The sequence below is a fragment of the Miniopterus schreibersii genome, assembly GCF_964146895.1.
Source record: "Miniopterus schreibersii genome assembly, chromosome: 12".
NCBI lineage: Eukaryota > Metazoa > Chordata > Mammalia > Chiroptera > Miniopteridae > Miniopterus > Miniopterus schreibersii.
In genome coordinates, this window is record NC_138112.1 from 32,277,862 (window position 1) to 32,295,007 (window position 17,146).

Consider the following 17,146-nt stretch of genomic DNA (forward strand, 5'->3'; position numbering starts at 1 on the left):
AAGATCCAGGCGTTCGGGGTTCGATTCCTGGTCAGGGCACATGCCCCAGTTGTGGGCTTGATCAATGACTCATCATTGATGTTTCTCTCTCTCTCTCTCTCCCTCTCCTTTCCTCTCTCTGAAATCAATAAAGATTTATTTATTTATTTATTTATTTATTTATTTATTTATTTATTTTTAAAAAAGGTGTTTCTGGTCTGTAACTATGCATTCTCCCTTCTTGGAATTTGATATAAAAAAAGACCCAAATAGGTGCCCTGTTATTTGTAACCCAATTAAGGGGAGGTAGGGACAGGAGAAAATATGTGAAATAGCCAATATTGGGGGGATTGGTTATGTGAATTAGGCTCATCCACCTAATGGAATGTCAGGCATCTATTCAGAAAGGTGGAATGCCAAAGCTATATCTCACTGTGATAGGAACCATGTAAAATTATATACACATAGGAGTGAACTAAAAGCATTTGACTTGTTAAGGTAGCATTATGAGGACACTTTCCCCCCCATTTTCATTTAGTCTTCTGTGTGTGTCTGTAATGAAAATGTAAAATGCTTACGTTTTTAAAACTCATATTTAGAAATATTCCTCTTCATTAGGGATGGGTTCGTTCAGTCCGATCCCAGAAGGAAGTCTTGTTCCTGCATGTAAATGATGGGTCATCTTTGGAAAGCCTTCAGGTTGTAGCAGATTCAAATTTTGACAGTAGGTGAGTGTTTTTTTAAAAATGAGTCCTTTGATTTTTTTTTCATCTCTTCTGCTCCCCATTCCCCTAATCCAGTGTTCACATTGTACCCTGCATGATCTTTCTAAACCAGTCTGCTTTTCATAGCTCTGAGGCTCAAGTCCAAATATTTAGAATCAAGATCCTTCAAGTTCAGGCCTTTCCTCCTGTAATATCTTCATGTGACAATATCCCCCACCTGTCCTTTGCTTCAGCCTCTCTTAACTACCTGCAGCTTTTAACCTAATTAAGGATAAAAACCGTCATTAAGTATTTTAATGTTTTGATAGCAGAACATTAATATATATATATATATTTGGGGTATAATGATATCTTGTTTATGCTGTGTTTTTGTTACTGTAGAGAACTGGATTTTGGCAGTTCTGTGGAAGTTCAAGGGCAGCTGGTTAAAAGTCCATCCAAAAGGCAAAATGTGGAACTGAAGGCAGAAAAAATTGAAGTTGTTGGAAATTGTGATCCCAAGGTATGTTTTCTGACACTTATGGAGGCTTTTTAGGGTTAATTAAAAACATTAGCAATCTGTTTTAGATGGGATTATTGGGAAGATGGCACTTGGAACATGTTTTGATTGTGACTTCCCAGGTAACTGAAGCAGTCAGTAAGAGCCTAAGGAATAGACAATAGCAAAAAGTATATATGTAAATGGCTGAGTGTGATGAGCGAGAGCTAAGTGTTAGTTTGTGCATCTCTGTGGTGCCTGTCACGGTTGGAACTTGCCTCTTTTACAAGCATGCCCAACTACAGAGACATACCAGGGCAGACCACAGTCTTTTTTTTTTTTAATATATTTTTATTGATTTCAGAGAGAGGAAGGGAGAGAGAGAGAGAGAAACATCAGTGATGAGAGAGTCATTGATTAGCTGCCTTCTGCACACGCCCTACTGGGGATCAAGCCTGCAACCTGGGCATGTGTCTTGAACCAGAATCAAACCAAGATCTCCTGGGTCATAGGTTGATGCTCAACTGCTGAGCCGCGCTGGCCAGGCAGGCCACATTCTTTGGAAAGCTCTGTCTAGAAGCGACTTGCATGATCTAGAATTGTTATGTCCAGTACAGTAACCATTAGCCACTCGTGGATATTTACTATTAAATCAATTAAAATCAAATCAAAAATTCCGTTCCTCGGGGTCATTAGTCACATTTCAAGTGCTCAGTGGTTACATGCAACTAGTGGCTACCATTGCTGGATAACACAGATACAGAACATTTCCATTTACCATAGAAAGTTCTATTGGACAGTGCTCGAGTGTTGTAATGCTTGCCTGAACAAAGAAATTGTATATTAAGACATGTTTATCCTGTTTTTGCAAGACTCTTCTGTTAGTAGCTTTTTATTTGTAGCCTGAATAAGAAGTTAGCAGGAATAAAATAATAGATTATTAATCTAATTTCTTAAATTGGAGAAAATGAGGCCCAGCCAGGTGAAATGACTTACCCAAAGGTAAAAGAGCTGAAACTGGTGCACTAGCCATTTGACTCCCTATGGTTTTGCGATACTTGTCTTCAAATGTTTAGTGAACAAAAAATGAGGAAATATAGGGAAATTGCATCATTTTAATTCATTTTTAGTTCTTTGGGATAACTGGAAGAAATTAAATATAGGAAGTAAGAAAGAAAATGGACAAATTCTTTAAAATGTCATTCAGAATAATTTTCTAAGAAATTCTAATTGACATGTAAAATCAAAAATCAGGTTCTAAGATTTCTGAAAAATAAACTGAAAATAATTTGGAACTCAGGAATGGAGACAGTAACCATTATTGTTTTTCCTTTTTTAGAGGAATTTATCGCTATTAAAAGTTTGCCATGTGTTTTACTCTTCTTAAATTGTTCTCCCTTGGCTTCTGTGGGTATTGATACCTTCACCTTCTCTTTCCTTTCATTTTAGTGTCATTTTTAAGTATTCAGACATTAGGGAATTCTGAACCCCTCACAGTCCCCAGATTCCTGTTAATGTGGTCATATTTTCACTTTAGTAAGTGTGGTGCTTATTTCTCTACAATGTAAATTAATATCTGCACAAGGCCTAAAAGGAATAGACAAGCCTAAAGGTTCCCAGTGTAGTTCTTTTACTTAGCTTTTTTGTTATCTTTTTATTGAAACTGTGGTTTTGGTCTGAAAGTTTGTTTCTGTCTTCTTAATCTTATGAGTGAGGGTAGAAAAACTAGGTAGAGTCATAATTTTATTTAAAATTTCTGTGAATATACACTACTCTGCCAGAAGACAGAAAGCTGTTGACCCTCTCTCACATGCTTAGATAGCAGCAGTGCATTTTGGCAAACAGTGATTAAACTGTGTCAGTTGATTATGAATGATTGTGGACTTTTGGGTGATTTTAAAATTAAATACCAGCTCTGTGTATACAGCTGTAGAAAACAATCTTTAATATCAACAATATTCTGAACTCCTGTGTGCCAAACAGTGGATTGTTTTGCATAGTTTTATCCTAATCTCTCTATTTGTAAGTAGTGGTTGATAGCTAACAGAAATTTGGTAAATAACAGGTTAGTGTCCGTGATATTAAATGTATTTGTCCGGGATTCCACAGCTAATACATAGTAGAGCAGAATTCAAACCCACATCTCTGATTCCACCCCACCACCATTTTACTAACTTGTTGGAGTTAATGTGTACTATATTCAGTTATATTAAGAAATAAAGAAGGAAAGCATCTTTGTTTTGTTCTAAAGCCCTACTATTTTAAAAATGCCCTGGAAACTATCTTTGTAGCTCCTAATTTGTTTTTTCCATATTGGCAGGATTTCCCTTTTAAATATAAAGAGAGGCCTCCTCTGGAGTTTCTGAGAAAATTTCCTCACCTTCGGTGTAGAACTAATGTCCTGGGTTCTATACTGAGGGTTCGCAGTGAAGCCACAGCTGCTATTCATTCTTTCTTTAAGGTAAGGTGTTTTGCTTCTCGGTGTTCTTCTTGTAAAGAAACTAAATATTTGTAGTTCTATTAGTTGTTACTCGCATGGTACTTTTTTTTTTGGTAGATTTAAATTTTCTCTTTATCACTTGTTCTGAGCATTTTGATTATGATGTACCTTGGCACAGTTTTCTCTATGTTTCTCGTGTTTGGAGTTTGTTGAGTTTCTTGGATCTTTTCTTTTTCATTTTACTCAACTTTTTCAGCCATTCTTTTTTCAAACATTTTTTATGTTTCTTCCCTCCTTTGGGGACTTCAACTGCCCAAATATTAGGCCACCTGATGATATCTCCAGATCTCACTGATGTTCTTTTTTTTTAAATTGAGAGAGAGAGAGAAATATCCATGTGAAACATCAATCGGTTGTCTTTCAAAGTTGCCCTGATATCAGGGATTGAACCCACAACCTGGATATGTGCCCGGACTGGGAATCAAACTCACGACCTTCCGTTGCAGTGGGTGATGCGCCAATGAACTGAACCACACTGGCCAGGGCTTCTTTTCTTTTCAAAGAATTCTTTTTCTTTGTGCGTTTCTTTTGGATAATTTCTATTGCTATGTCTTCAAGCTTATTTATCTTTCCTTCTACAGTGCCTACTTTGTTGTTATTTCTATCCAGTGTGTTTTCCATCTCACACATTGTAGGCTTCATACCTACATGTTTGATTTAGACCCTTTTTAAAAATAGATCTTCCACTTCTCTACTTAACTTTTGAACATATACAATATGGTTTTGAACATACACAGTGCAGTAAAAATACTGCTTTTATGTCCTTTTATTGTAATTTTAACATCTGTCAGTTATGAGTCAGTTTTGACTTATTAATCTCATTATGGATTATGTTTTCCTGCCTCTTTGCATACCTGCAAATCTTTGATTAGGTGCCAGACATTGTGCATTGTAAGCTTCTTAAGCTTTGTTCTGGTGTGCAGCTATTTGAAAACTGTTTGATCCTTTGGGTTTTGGTTTTAAGTAGGTCTGGAGAAGTGCTCAGTCTAGGACTAATCATTCCCCACGACTTAGGCAAAGCCTCCCTGAGAGCTGTACCTAGTGCCCTGTGAATTACGAGTTTTTCCTATCTGGCTTGTGGTTACAGACACATTTCCAGCCACATGTGAGCACCAGGCACTGTTTCCTCTAATCTTTTTGGGTGGTTCTTTCCCTGGCCTGGAATGGTTTCCTCACAAGCATTTGCTTGATCATTCCTCTGCCTAATATTCCAGGTGACTCTCTACACATCCCTGGAGTTCTCTGCACACTCTCCTCTCTTGTACTCTTTTGAATTTTAGGTGCTTTATTCTCCTCAGTCTCTCTGCTCTGTTTCTGCCACCCAGGGAGTCTGCTGGGCTCCATTTTATTACCCCCCCTTTCCTTGCTATGGCCTGGAAAGCCTCGAGGTAGTAAACTGGGCTGATCATGGGGTTCACTGTGCTTGTTTCCATCTCTCTCTCAGATCACTGTCCTTTGTTGTCCGATATGCAGTGTCTTGAAAACCATTCTTTCATGTGGTTTGCTTGTAGGTTTTTTTGTTCTGTTGTTGTTTTTTGGTTGCTTCAGGTAGGAGGGTAAATCTGGTCCCTGCTTCTCCATCTAAGCCATAGACATATTTTATATATATATATATAGTAAGTACAGATTTTAAAGAGTTACTGGTGTTGATCAAGCAGATTGATCTAATGACTAAAGGATTTTGTCTTATTTAGTTTTGCTTTTCTCCCACTCCCCCCACCTGGAAAAGCCACAGTGAAATGTACTTGGTACGTTGATGAGATGAAGGGACCCTCCCCCGTGGATGGGGGTGGGGGACCCAAAGGCAAGGAGTGACCCAGAAGATAAAGTTCAGTGTTATTCCATGTGGCTTTGGAACTCTTCCTGTACCACTTCTCCAAATGCAGCTGATTTGCAGAGATTGTTTAATAGCATACCTTTCCCTGTATCCAGATTCATGCAGGCCCTGACCTGTTGTAGCCTGTCCAGAGAGCTATTGCTCTTGGAAAAGCTACTTCAGAGTTGATTTCTGGTAAAACAGCTAAAGAACATCATGGCTTTAAAGCATATACTGTGCTTTTGAATAAACAAAGGAAAATAAATCACATTATACAATATCATCCCATCCTAGTTTGAAGGGGGATGTTTACATGTGCTCTCATAAACTTTCTTATGCAACTTCAGTATGGCTTTTTAGTAGTGCTTCAACCACACAAACAGAAAATTGGTTCAGATCTAAAAATGCCCCGCCTCCCCCCCATGGCTTTAACAGCTAATGGAGTGGACCTGCTTTAATTCTGAAATAGTTTTATAGATTTTTGGCCACTAGGTGGTGGTATTGGCAATCCATTGACAGTGGGCTTTGCCTACTTTATGCATTTCTTTATCACTTGAAGCTTTTGCAAATATGTAAACAATTTAAAAATAAGGGATGAAACTAGAAAAACCTGAAGTAAAAAAATAAGCAAAATAAAATTTTAGAAAGACATTTTAAGTGTTCGACAATAAATTTTAGCACTGTCAGTGATATTATAAAGTAGGTACTTTTTTGAGTGCTATAAATTCACGTTTTAATTGTAAAGACCTGGAAAATATAATCCTGACACCAGCTTCTATAATATTACCCACTTGTATGTGTAACCATTAGGACTGAATTGTTTAAAGAAATCACAGGAGAGCTATAGAACATATTAAATAATTGTTATGTATTTTCTAGTATTTGGTACTATTTCTGTGAGTTGTTACTTTAGGCTCCCTAAAAGATGTTAAGATTTAAAATGTAAAATCTTCATAAATTTTTAAATCTAGAAATATAGGGAAGAAAAAAATAAACTTAAGCAGTACCTTTTAATTAGGATACTTTAAGCATCTAGAGTTACTTATTTTGGTTTGAGTATCAATGTTTTGTGCATAACTTTATTTTCTCATAGTATTGACACATGTGCTGTGTACTAAAACTTGGCTATCTAGAATCCTCAAGGAATGAGTAATTTAGAAGAACTGAGTTTCTCAAATAACAGGATTATCTTGAGGCACCAATTTTTCTAAATTTCAGAGGAAATCATCCTCCAGTGGACTGCATGCTTCCCTCGCTTCCTAAATTGAGCCAGAAGGAAGCATTTGCCCTTTCTCGATGAGGCAAGTTTCTCCTTTGAGTGTCAGATTTCCCCCTCTTCTGTACTGCAGTGCTTTCAAAGCCTCCCGTGGTGTGGAGTATTCTTTGTCTCAGTGTTGAATTACCCCACACTGCTATGTCTTTGAGTTCCTGTGACTGCTTTCTGTGGATTTTTTAATTTTTTGTTTCCTTTTGCTTTTACTTTTTGTCATCAGTGGTGTGCCTGTAACTAACAACTGCTGCCATGTTTTTTGTTGTTGTAGATTCTGATAAATAAGGATACTTACTTTGGGTGGGTGTGATAAAAAAATAATAGTCCCTGAGTCACTGAGTGGTGTGTATGGGCCTTAATACATCAATTTTTTAATTTTCAGATACTCAGTGCCTTATAAAATACCTGGTTTTGCAATGTGTAGTTGTTAAAATATTTAGATATTTAGAAGTAGTGGGTGCAATCTGAAAAACTGGGTGCTTTTCTTTTTGGTTCCTTCTCTGGCCTTCATACCTTTAATTAGGAACCACTTTGCTGTGGGATAGGGTAAGTACCTCACACTGGTACCCCACTGGAGCAGCTACTGACAGGGCTCCCCTACACCTTGCTAGTTATTTTCCATTTAATCTTTCTCCTTCCCTGTCCACTTTCTTCTTTTTGGACTTTATTCTCAATGCTTTATTATTCTTCCTTTGTACCCTTTATAGCTTTTGGCGGTAATGTTATGGACTTTGATATGATAAGCCTTGCTAGCACATTAAGCCTTAAAAAGTTTGTGACACCTTTTGAAAGGTTTAGCATTAGTTCAGTATTAAGAATAATTACCACTACTCGAGTGATTTAAAAAAAAATCTCATACAGTTATTTTCATAAGATTTATAGTGCTGTTTCTTGTGGCAGTTGACCAGTTCTAACTTTGGTGATTATATTTAGCCGTTAAATTTTCTCTTCCCCCTCCCCCGCCCTCTCGCCACCCTGGTTTCCTTTGGATTTTTCATTTCCTTTCTTTGTTTACTGCACTCATGCTCATAGTTGCCTGCATTTGTGTGGAATAAATGATTCATGTCCATAATTCTTGGCTCCTGAGAGAGAAAAATTTTATGCAGTAATGTTGTTATTGATTATTTTTCATTCGTTCTCTATAATGTGCTCTGTGCAGCACCTCTAGGTATGTTGCTCCCAGATTAAGTACATAGTTGAATACTTTCTGAAACTCCTAATTTAGACTTTGAATATTTCATCTGTCTACATCATAAGGCAAGTTGTTAACTGCATACTTTGTATCTTAGCCAGAATACTTTAATTTAACCTTTTTATGAAGGAGGGGGCAAACTTGGGAGGTCCCTGGTAATACACTGAGACATTTTACATTCCACCAGTGATAAACAGAGATTAGAAGTGTATTATATGAATTTTTTGTATTGACTTCAAGACCACAACTTTTCCATTAAACACATACTGTTCTGCCTTTGCAGCCAAAGTCCCCTTTAGCTACCTCTACCCCTACTCTGCAACATTTATGCTGAATGTAACCTTTTGCCTATATCCATACTCAAAATGAAAGAAGCTTAACCTTGAAGTTGTTGGGTTATTTCAGTTCTACTAGCAACAGCTTTTGTGGTTCACTAATGGAAAAATTATCAGACTTTAGAGGGAAAAATTGCAATCGGGCGCTTCGGTAATGGATGGATTTGCTGCTCAGAATTTTCCTTGAGGCAAAGGAAGTGCACTGCCTGTGCCATACACAGCATTCTGTGCCATCAATTTAATGACAAACATCCTAAAGATTATTTCTGCCTTGTTTGCTGTTTATTTCTCTAGTCCCTATTTGTCAACCTTAATTTTTCTCCTTTTCAGGGTTTGTTACAATTGAGGCTCTCATTGCAAAATAACTGAACTTTACATTGGTCACTTTGTATTCCCTTAGCAATGTGGGCAATATTATTATACATTAACCTTGAGAGAGAGTGTGTGTGTGTGAAACCACTACCAGTATGTTAAAAAAATGGAAGAAGAAATAGTATAAGAGAGAGACCTGGAAGACCCAGGTTCCAGTCCTGGGCTGCCACTGACTAAGTTGTGTGACTTGGCAGTTCATTAAACCTTTCTGGGCCTCAATTTCCTTATCTTTGAAATGAGGAAATTGGACTAGATAATGTCTAATTCATTTCCTGATTTAAAATTATTTGTGTTTCTGTGCATACTAAAAACTCAGCTTGATATTTCAGTGGTTTTATTTGGCAGGTTAGGGGGGGATTTGGCATGACATTTTCTTAGTGCTATTTTAATAGTATAATGATATATGTTCTTGGAATTGTTTATATACCAATCTACTGAAAAAAAGTGGCTTTTCTCTTTCTTGCAGGACAGTGGCTTTGTGCATATTCATACTCCAATAATCACATCCAATGACTGTGAGGGTGCTGGAGAACTTTTTCAAGTTGAAGTAAGTTGTGCTGCTCATCTTGGGGGATATATTGCTTCCTGATATTTTTATTCTGGGTGTTTGTTTTACACTTAATAAGAGTTGTGTGGCTAGACCATGACCAGAACCTGAAATTTTGTCAATAATAATCCTTAAAAAAAACATATGTAGGAAATTCAGACTTTTCTGATTCCTGCCCTACCAGCTTCGTTACTTACATTGTGACTAAAAGGAGTAGATTTTTAGTTTAGTACTACATTTGCTTTCCTTATATAACCATGAATTGGTGAACTGGAGAAATTTGAAGAGATTAATAAAGATTTTAAGATATCTTTTGTGCATATTCAACGCCCTATTAATATTTTTGGATGTAAGTGATATTTTGAAAGGTAAATTAAAGTAGAAAAGTATACATGTGAATATTTTCTTTTTCAAAGTCTTTCAAAAATACATTTTTCATAAATGATTTATGTTCTGTACACCTGATGAAAGCTCTTATTTTAACTCTATTCAACAGTCATTTTTTGGAGTTACAAGTTACAAGTGTTGTCAGTCTACCCTTGTAGGTCATTTAAAATTTACCAGTTTTTCTTACTTGTAGGTAGTTGAAAACCCTTTCATTTACCAGTTTGCCAGCCTGCTTAAAATCATTGGCTAGTAGTATAATAATGGATAAAGAAAAATGTATGTTGATGAGTAGTGCTTTTTGTATTTCTTTCATTTATTCACTGATTTCTTTATCTCTTAAGAAGTCAAGATTCTTTTCACACATTGGGTTGATTTCATCAAATGACAAGACTTACATATAACTGCTCTCTTAGTATGTTTTCATTCTTTTTTAGATTTTAATACAATTGACATATAATATTATATTAGTTTCAGGTATACATAGCTTGAAGAAATCTTGATGATAGCCTTCTGCAAAAACCAGAATAAAAATGCTTTTTCCACATTTAAAGTGAGATTGTTAGCATCTGTATATATTCAAAGAAGGTAGCAAATTATAAAATCAGTACATTCAGCCTGTTGTATCCACAGGTTCTGCATTCACAGATTGAAAATATTCAGAAAAAAGTTACACTATTGCTGACGTGTACTATGTAGGTAGGCCTATGATGGTTGCATCTGTACTGAATAGTACAGACTTTTTCCTTGTCACTATTCCCTAAACAATATAGCATGACAGCTATTTACATAACATTTACAGTGTATTAGGTACTTTCCATGATCTAGAAATGATTTAAAGGATGTGGGAGGATGTGCATGGGTTATATGCAGACTACAGTAAGGAACTTGAGCATTTGAAGATTTTGGTATTGGCTGGGGGTCCTGGAACCAATCCTCTGCTGATACTGAGGAGGGTGTATATAAAGTGTAAAAATATTTTTTTCTAGGTTTTTATGTTGTTTGTTTTCTGTTTGCACCTTAACAGTCTTTGAATATTGACGTGAAGAAGAATCGTCTACCTTAAGTACATTTTATAATCCCTAAACCGCTGAGTATTAAAAAGTGAATGGCAGGGAAGGAAAGGTATAGTCTAAAGGCATTTTTACAAATAAAAAGGGAATTTTTAAAGAGTCCCAAATTAAACAAGTAAAATACCAATCTGTAACTAACTTAAACAATGATACATTTGGAGATAACTGCTTTGCTGCCAGGGAAATCCCATAAGCAAGACTGAACGATTACAGTATGTGTATTTTCACCTCTCAACAGCACAAGGCAAGTTACCAGATAAGTATAAATACATAGGAAGGGGAAAAAATGTATCTTTCTGAAGCTAAACAAATGTTCTATATTCATAGTATTTCAGGGCCAAGTTAAGTAATTTTGTGATGGAATTAGACTTGCCTATTCAGAGTACCTATTCTGAGTACCTGCTCTTTTTTTCTTTTAATGTTTTTATTGATTTCAGAAAGAGTAAGGGAGAGGGAGAGAGAGAAGCATCAATAAAGAGAGAGTCATTGATTGGCTGCCTCCTGCACTTGCCCCTACTGGGGATTAAGCCCAGAACCCGGGCATGTGCCCTGACCGGGAATTGAATCATGCATGATCTTCTGGTTCATGGGTCAGTGCTCAACCACTGAGCCACGCCAGCCAGGCCAGAGTACCTGCTCTTGAATTCATTGATCCTAGACTCCCACAGTCAGGGTCTAGATCAGGTTTCAGCAATGTGTAGCTTTTTGCTATGACCCGCTGTCTTTGTTGCTTTCAGAAGTTCAGCTCTAAGACTTGTCTTCTTCCCCTCTATCCTTTGAAAGCAGTGCTTCTTATTTCCACCTCACACACCTCTGTCCTCCCAAACTTCAGTGTGTTACTTTCCTCCTCACTGCATATAGTCATAGGGGTTTGGATCTTGGCACCCCACTGTTAGGAAGCAGTTTTATATTTAAAGCTTTGCTTCTCTTAATAGTGCTCTATTTTGCTCTGATGACAATGAAGTATCAGGGTTGGCAGCAGCAGTAAGAGGCCACCTTGAAATGCACAGTGAGAACATGCTCTTCTGAAACACTGTTGAGAAGTAAATGCCTGTCTCAGTATTTTAGTTTTCTTTTTCCTCATGTCCATTTCCTGCTTTAAGACTTTGGATATTTGTTAAGGTTTGGGGACTTCTGAATATATATGTAGAAAGTTCCATATAAGACATTCATTCGTTATTCAGCAAGCATTTGGTATCATCTGTGTCCAAGATGCTGTGATAAATGTTATGAGGGATATGAAGACGTAACTGAAGGTCTGGCCTGTAAAGGTGATGAGTTGGCAAGAGCATGCTTTTCGTTAACTTTTGATGCTACTTATCTTACAATATTTCTTGACTGTACACTTTTTCATCTTTATTTAAGGCTCTGGCTGAGTCCCCACAATTATGTTTGGTCTCTATGATACTGGAGTAACTAGTTTGTCTCAGAGAAGACAAAAGAGACTAAAGGAAGAATTAGAGATTGATGGGAAATAGGTGAAACAGCCTTATGTATATATTTGAGGTTATAGTGTTACCAGTTGTAAGTGGTATGGAATCTAGAGAAAAATTAGGTCAGTGAGAATTTACTTGGTTAGAAAAATCTTCAAAATGATTATGTGACTTGACTGTACCATAGGGAGAGTATATCAGGTAGGAAACAGTATGAGTGCAGTCAAGCATTTGAAATAGCGTGGGGTTTTCATTGGGATCTGGATGGACAGAGTAGAAGGTTCATACTGGTGCATAGCTGTAGGAATGAGGAGACGGAGCAGGTTTTTAAAAAGCAACTTTATGGACTTTTTTTTTTCCATTCCATAAAATTCACTCACTTAAGTATGCAGTTACATTGATTTTAGTATATTAATAGGATTGTGCAACCCTTATCACAATCTAATTTTAGAGCATTTCATCACCCCCAAATGAAACCTGCTACCCATTAGCAGTCCCTTCCCCTTCCCACCCCCAGCTGTAGGTAACCTAAAACTATATAGGTTTACCTCTTCTGGAGCATTTTATATAAATGCAATCATACAACATATGGTCTTTTGTGTCTGGCTTCTTTCACTTAGCACAGTTTTTGAGGTCATCCATGTTGTAGCATAAATCAGTACTTCATTACTTTTTATATTTAACTAATATCCTATTGTATAGATATACAGCATTTGTTTATTTAGCAGTTGATGGATATTTGGATTGTTTCCACCTTTTGGCTATAATGAATAATACGACTATGAACATTTGTGAAAACATTTGGATGAGTATATATGATTTCATTTCTCTTGAGTGGAATTGCTGATAACTCTGTTTTGAGAAACTGCCAAAGCATTTTCCAAAGTGACTGTACCATTTTACATTCCCATCAGCCATGTATGAGGCTTCCAATTTCTCCACATCGTTGCCAACACTTATTATTGCCCTTCTTTTTTTATTATAGCCATATCAGAGTGTGTGAAGTGGTATCTTATTGTGGGTTTTCTTTTCTATTTTTAAATTGATTTGCGAGAGAAAGAGAGAAACATCAATTGGTTGCCTCCTGTTGGCACCCTGACTGGGATCCAACCCTCAGCCTAGATATGTGCCCTGACTGGGAATCAAACCTGTCACCTTATGGTGTATGGGATAACTCTCCAGTCAACTGAACCACACCAGCCAGGGCTATGGGTTTTCTTTTTGCCTTTGCTTCAGATATTTACAGTTTATATGTAAATGTGTTATTCACATTTAGGCTTTTAATTTCAATTCTTCTATACCGAAGTGTGATAGATAAATGGTTACACAGTATGAAATTAAATTAGACAGAAAATCTAAGAGTTCATATAATAGGAACTCTACTCAAGTGTAGAATTTATACACTTGAGTACTTTTTAAAGTGAAGAAGGAACTGAAGGTGTAGGGCTGTGAAATGGAACTCCAGGAGATGTGTAATTTCATATCTGAATCTCGTATTGTGGAAAACCTCATGCTGAGAGTCTGACACTGAATCTCATACTGTGTACTGAAGTTTGGCATTAGGTTAGTGTGCGTTTTTTTAAATTATTTTGGTTATATATGTGTATGTGTGTGTGAGTATATGTATCATAAAATTTCCATTTTAAACTTAAGTGTACAGCTTAATGCCATTAATTATATTTACAGTGTTCTGTAACCATCACCACTATTTCCTAAACCTCTTCATCACCCTAACAGAAACTCTATAGTAGAAACTCTCCATTCCCCTCACCCAGCCCCTTGTAACCTCTAGCCTACTTTTTTCCTCTGGATTTCTCTATCTAGATATTTTATACAAATGGAATCATACAGTATGTGGCCTTTCGTGTCCAACTTTTGCTGTAGCATGTACCAGAATTTCATTTCTCTTAATTACTGAACATGCAATGGATATACCACATTTCGTTTAACCATTCATTTATTGATGGACACTGTGTTTTGTCCACCTTTGGCTATTGTGAATAAGGTTGCTGTGAGCATTTATGTACAAGTTTTTGTTTGAACACCTGTTTCCAGTTCTTTTGAGTAGATACCTAGGAGTGGAATTGCTGGGTCATGTGGTTATCTTATGTTTAAATTATTGAAGAACTGCCAAATTATTTTCCACGGGAGCTGAACCATATCTCATTACCACCAGCAGTATATGAGGGTTCCACTTTCGCCACATCCTCTTCAGCGCTTGTTGTGTTTGGTTTCTTTCAGTCCTTGTTATCTTCACATCCAAGGATGTGAAGTGGTATCTCATAGTGGTTTTGATTTGCCTTCCCTAATGACTAAGGATGTTGAGCATCTTTTTGTGTGACTATTGCCATTTGCATATCTTCTTTGGAGAAATGTCTGTTGCCCATTTTTAAATTAGTTTTTTGTATTTGTTTTTTTGTTGTTGAGTTTTAGGAGTTCTTTATTCTAGATACAAGCTTATCCTTCTGTCTCCCCCTTGCCTCCAGCAGTGTGAAGCCTCTGATGTTGCCCCTCAGGGGGCACAGCCTTAGGTATGCCCACTATCACCCTGAGATGGCATTGGTTCTGGCACGGCTCCTTTAGCTGTCTCTTTCCCAGACCACACCCAACTCATAATTTCCACCAACTGCAGCCTGATTGCTCCATTGAGCAGGGACTGGGCAGAAGAAAGGAGGAGTCTCCACCTCTCTGCTGCACTTGTTGAGAACTTACCTTTAGCAACAAGTAGCTGTCCTGGGGCATAAATGGCTTCATAGACTGATTCAATCAAATCAGGGTCCTTTAAAAGTATACTTCCCAAGGTCAGTGTTTGAGATTTACTCTGACCCCAGGAAGTCTCTTCTCAGCTGTCTCTTACCTAGTTTCTCCCCTACAAACTAGCAGGTCTGGAGTTGAGCCTTTATCTCCAAATGAATCTGTCAATCTCGTCCCAATTGCTTTTCACCACAACCACTGTATTCAAAAGCACCCTTAGTTTTGAACTTCTGCACATTCTGTCACAAGCAAAGTCAGTTCTGGGAACAGATTTGGACGTCTGTTTTATGGGATGCTTCTACCCCCAGGTAGAATCTCTGAACCAAGGCTCTGGTGCTGGAAGCAGGGACAAAGAATGCTTCTCTCTAAATGACGTCCCAGTTTAGGAGCTGAATGTTCAGTTAAGTGACCTGTAGCCCCAGGTCTTCTCGGCTGGCCTCTCCCAGCATAGACCGCCCACCCTAAGAGCCAGGGAAGGAGAAACTGGGCCTATTATTCTCAAGAGTGCCTCTCCCAAGGCAGAGCCTCTGTCCCATGAACAGTGACTGGGTAGAAGAAGGGAGCCCCCACCTCTCTGCTGCACTTGGCCAGAACTTAGCTTTAGCAACAAATAGCTGTGGGCAACATGAGAAATGCTGGCAGCTCGGCCGGGCGTGGCTCAGCGGTTGAATGTTGACCTAGGATCCAGGCGATCGGGTTCGATTCCCAGTTAGGGCACATGCCCGGGTTGCAGGCTCGATCCCCAGTGGGGGGCGTGCAGGAGGCAGCTGATCAATGACTCTTTATCATTGATGTTTCTGTTTATCTCTCCCTCTCCTTTCTTCTCTGTGAAATCAATAAAGATATATTTAAAAAAGAAAGAGAGAAATGCTGTCATGTTGCCCCTCCTGCTAAAATAGTCCTCTGGCGGGGGGAGGGGTGTCAAAAAAACCCTGTATCCTTGGCTGTATCATCTGGAATGGGAATTTGTCCTGCTGAGCGGTGATGGGAAAGGGAGTGAGTGAGTTGTTATTCAAACACCACCAGCATTCAGGTCCTTATCAAGTTTTAGTAGATTTTCTTGAATACATGTTTCTCATTTGCTATATGCCCTTAGGACCATTTCCAGAGACTTCCAATGGCTGGGTTGGGGGTGGGGTTTTTGTTGTTTTTGTTTTGTAACTCACCAACTTCTCTGAGGGGCGGTTCTGCAGAACTCCCACACTGTCTTGCCAGAAGTAAGGGTAAAAAAAACAAAAACAGCTAGTCACTTTTAGACTTTTACCTCTACAGTCCTCAGTTTCCTGACTTGCAAAATGTGACTGTTGGCAATGCGGGGGATGGCACCAGGTGTTAGACTGGTGAGGTCAGACCGGACCTGGGTTCAGCAATCTTGGTACTTGAGGAAAGAATTCAGAGCCAGGACTCAAACTATAAGAGAACATTTATTTATAAAATCACAGAGGTAGAAGAAGTAATTCATAGAAGAAATGGGCTGAGGAAACAAGTTATAGAGGCTAAGGAAGGGTCCTTGGAGCTTGGGAGTGAGAAAGGTAATGGTAACAGGCCTTGGGGGGAGGGGGAAGAGGAGAGGGAGGGGAAAGATGTCCCCTGTGCTAAAGGTTTTAAGGGAGGAGGTTTTAGGGGAGGTCCCAGGGGAGGGTCTCAATAGAATATCCAGCAGCTTTCCAGGTATGTCCTTTCAGGGTCGGGGTCTCCACTGACTGACTGGTCTGCACCAGGGCAGGGGATCATTATCCAATGCAGCTGCTACTGAGGTCTGCCTTGGCCTTGGCATTGCTTGTCTGGTTTTGCTGCTTTCCGGGGTCTGGAGCTGAAGTACAACTGAGGCCTAGATGTTGTCTTTAGGGAGGAAAGTCAGAGGGTCTAAACCAAATGACCAGCTTTATGCTAGGGGAGGAAAGGTCACCCTGGGGGCCAGGTCCCACCCTACAATTGTCCTTTGCTAGGCACCTAAGGCTTTTCACCCTGGTGACCTTCTGTACCTGGCCCTCATCCTTGCTCTGCTCATGTCTGTCTAACTGCCTGCCACATGACTAACACTATGCTTATAAGTTGTAAGAATTAATTAAAATAATATATATGAAAACTTAAAATTGCTATTCAAAAATAGGAAAACTTACTCTGCAGGAGCAGGCTAATGTAAGCACCCAAAGTTTTTCTTTTCCAAACTGCTGTGCATTCTAGAAATGGTAACGAGAAGTTATTGGGCCTGGAATTTTGATGCTTGTAAATTTCTATGTGTAGGTTATTTACGACACACATCATTTTGGTTCTTCTTGATGCTT

At 38.3% G+C, this 17,146-nt stretch overlaps 1 protein-coding gene across 4 annotated transcripts in view; it reads left to right on the plus strand.

Annotated features, from left to right (window-relative positions):
- Positions 1 to 17,146, plus strand: part of NARS2 (asparaginyl-tRNA synthetase 2, mitochondrial) — a 101,737-nt gene that overhangs the window by 2,754 nt on the left and 81,837 nt on the right. Inside the window, exons 2-5 of one of the 4 annotated variants that reach the window (XM_081152717.1) lie at positions 598 to 707; positions 1,086 to 1,206; positions 3,503 to 3,643; positions 9,134 to 9,214. In XM_081152717.1, the coding sequence (XP_081008843.1) occupies positions 598 to 707; positions 1,086 to 1,206; positions 3,503 to 3,643; positions 9,134 to 9,214 (453 nt within the window). Of the gene's footprint in view, positions 1 to 597; positions 708 to 1,085; positions 1,207 to 3,502; positions 3,644 to 9,133; positions 9,215 to 17,146 lie in introns of those variants that run through there. The other 3 variants (XM_081152716.1, XM_081152718.1, XM_081152719.1) reach the window with 3 other exon arrangements.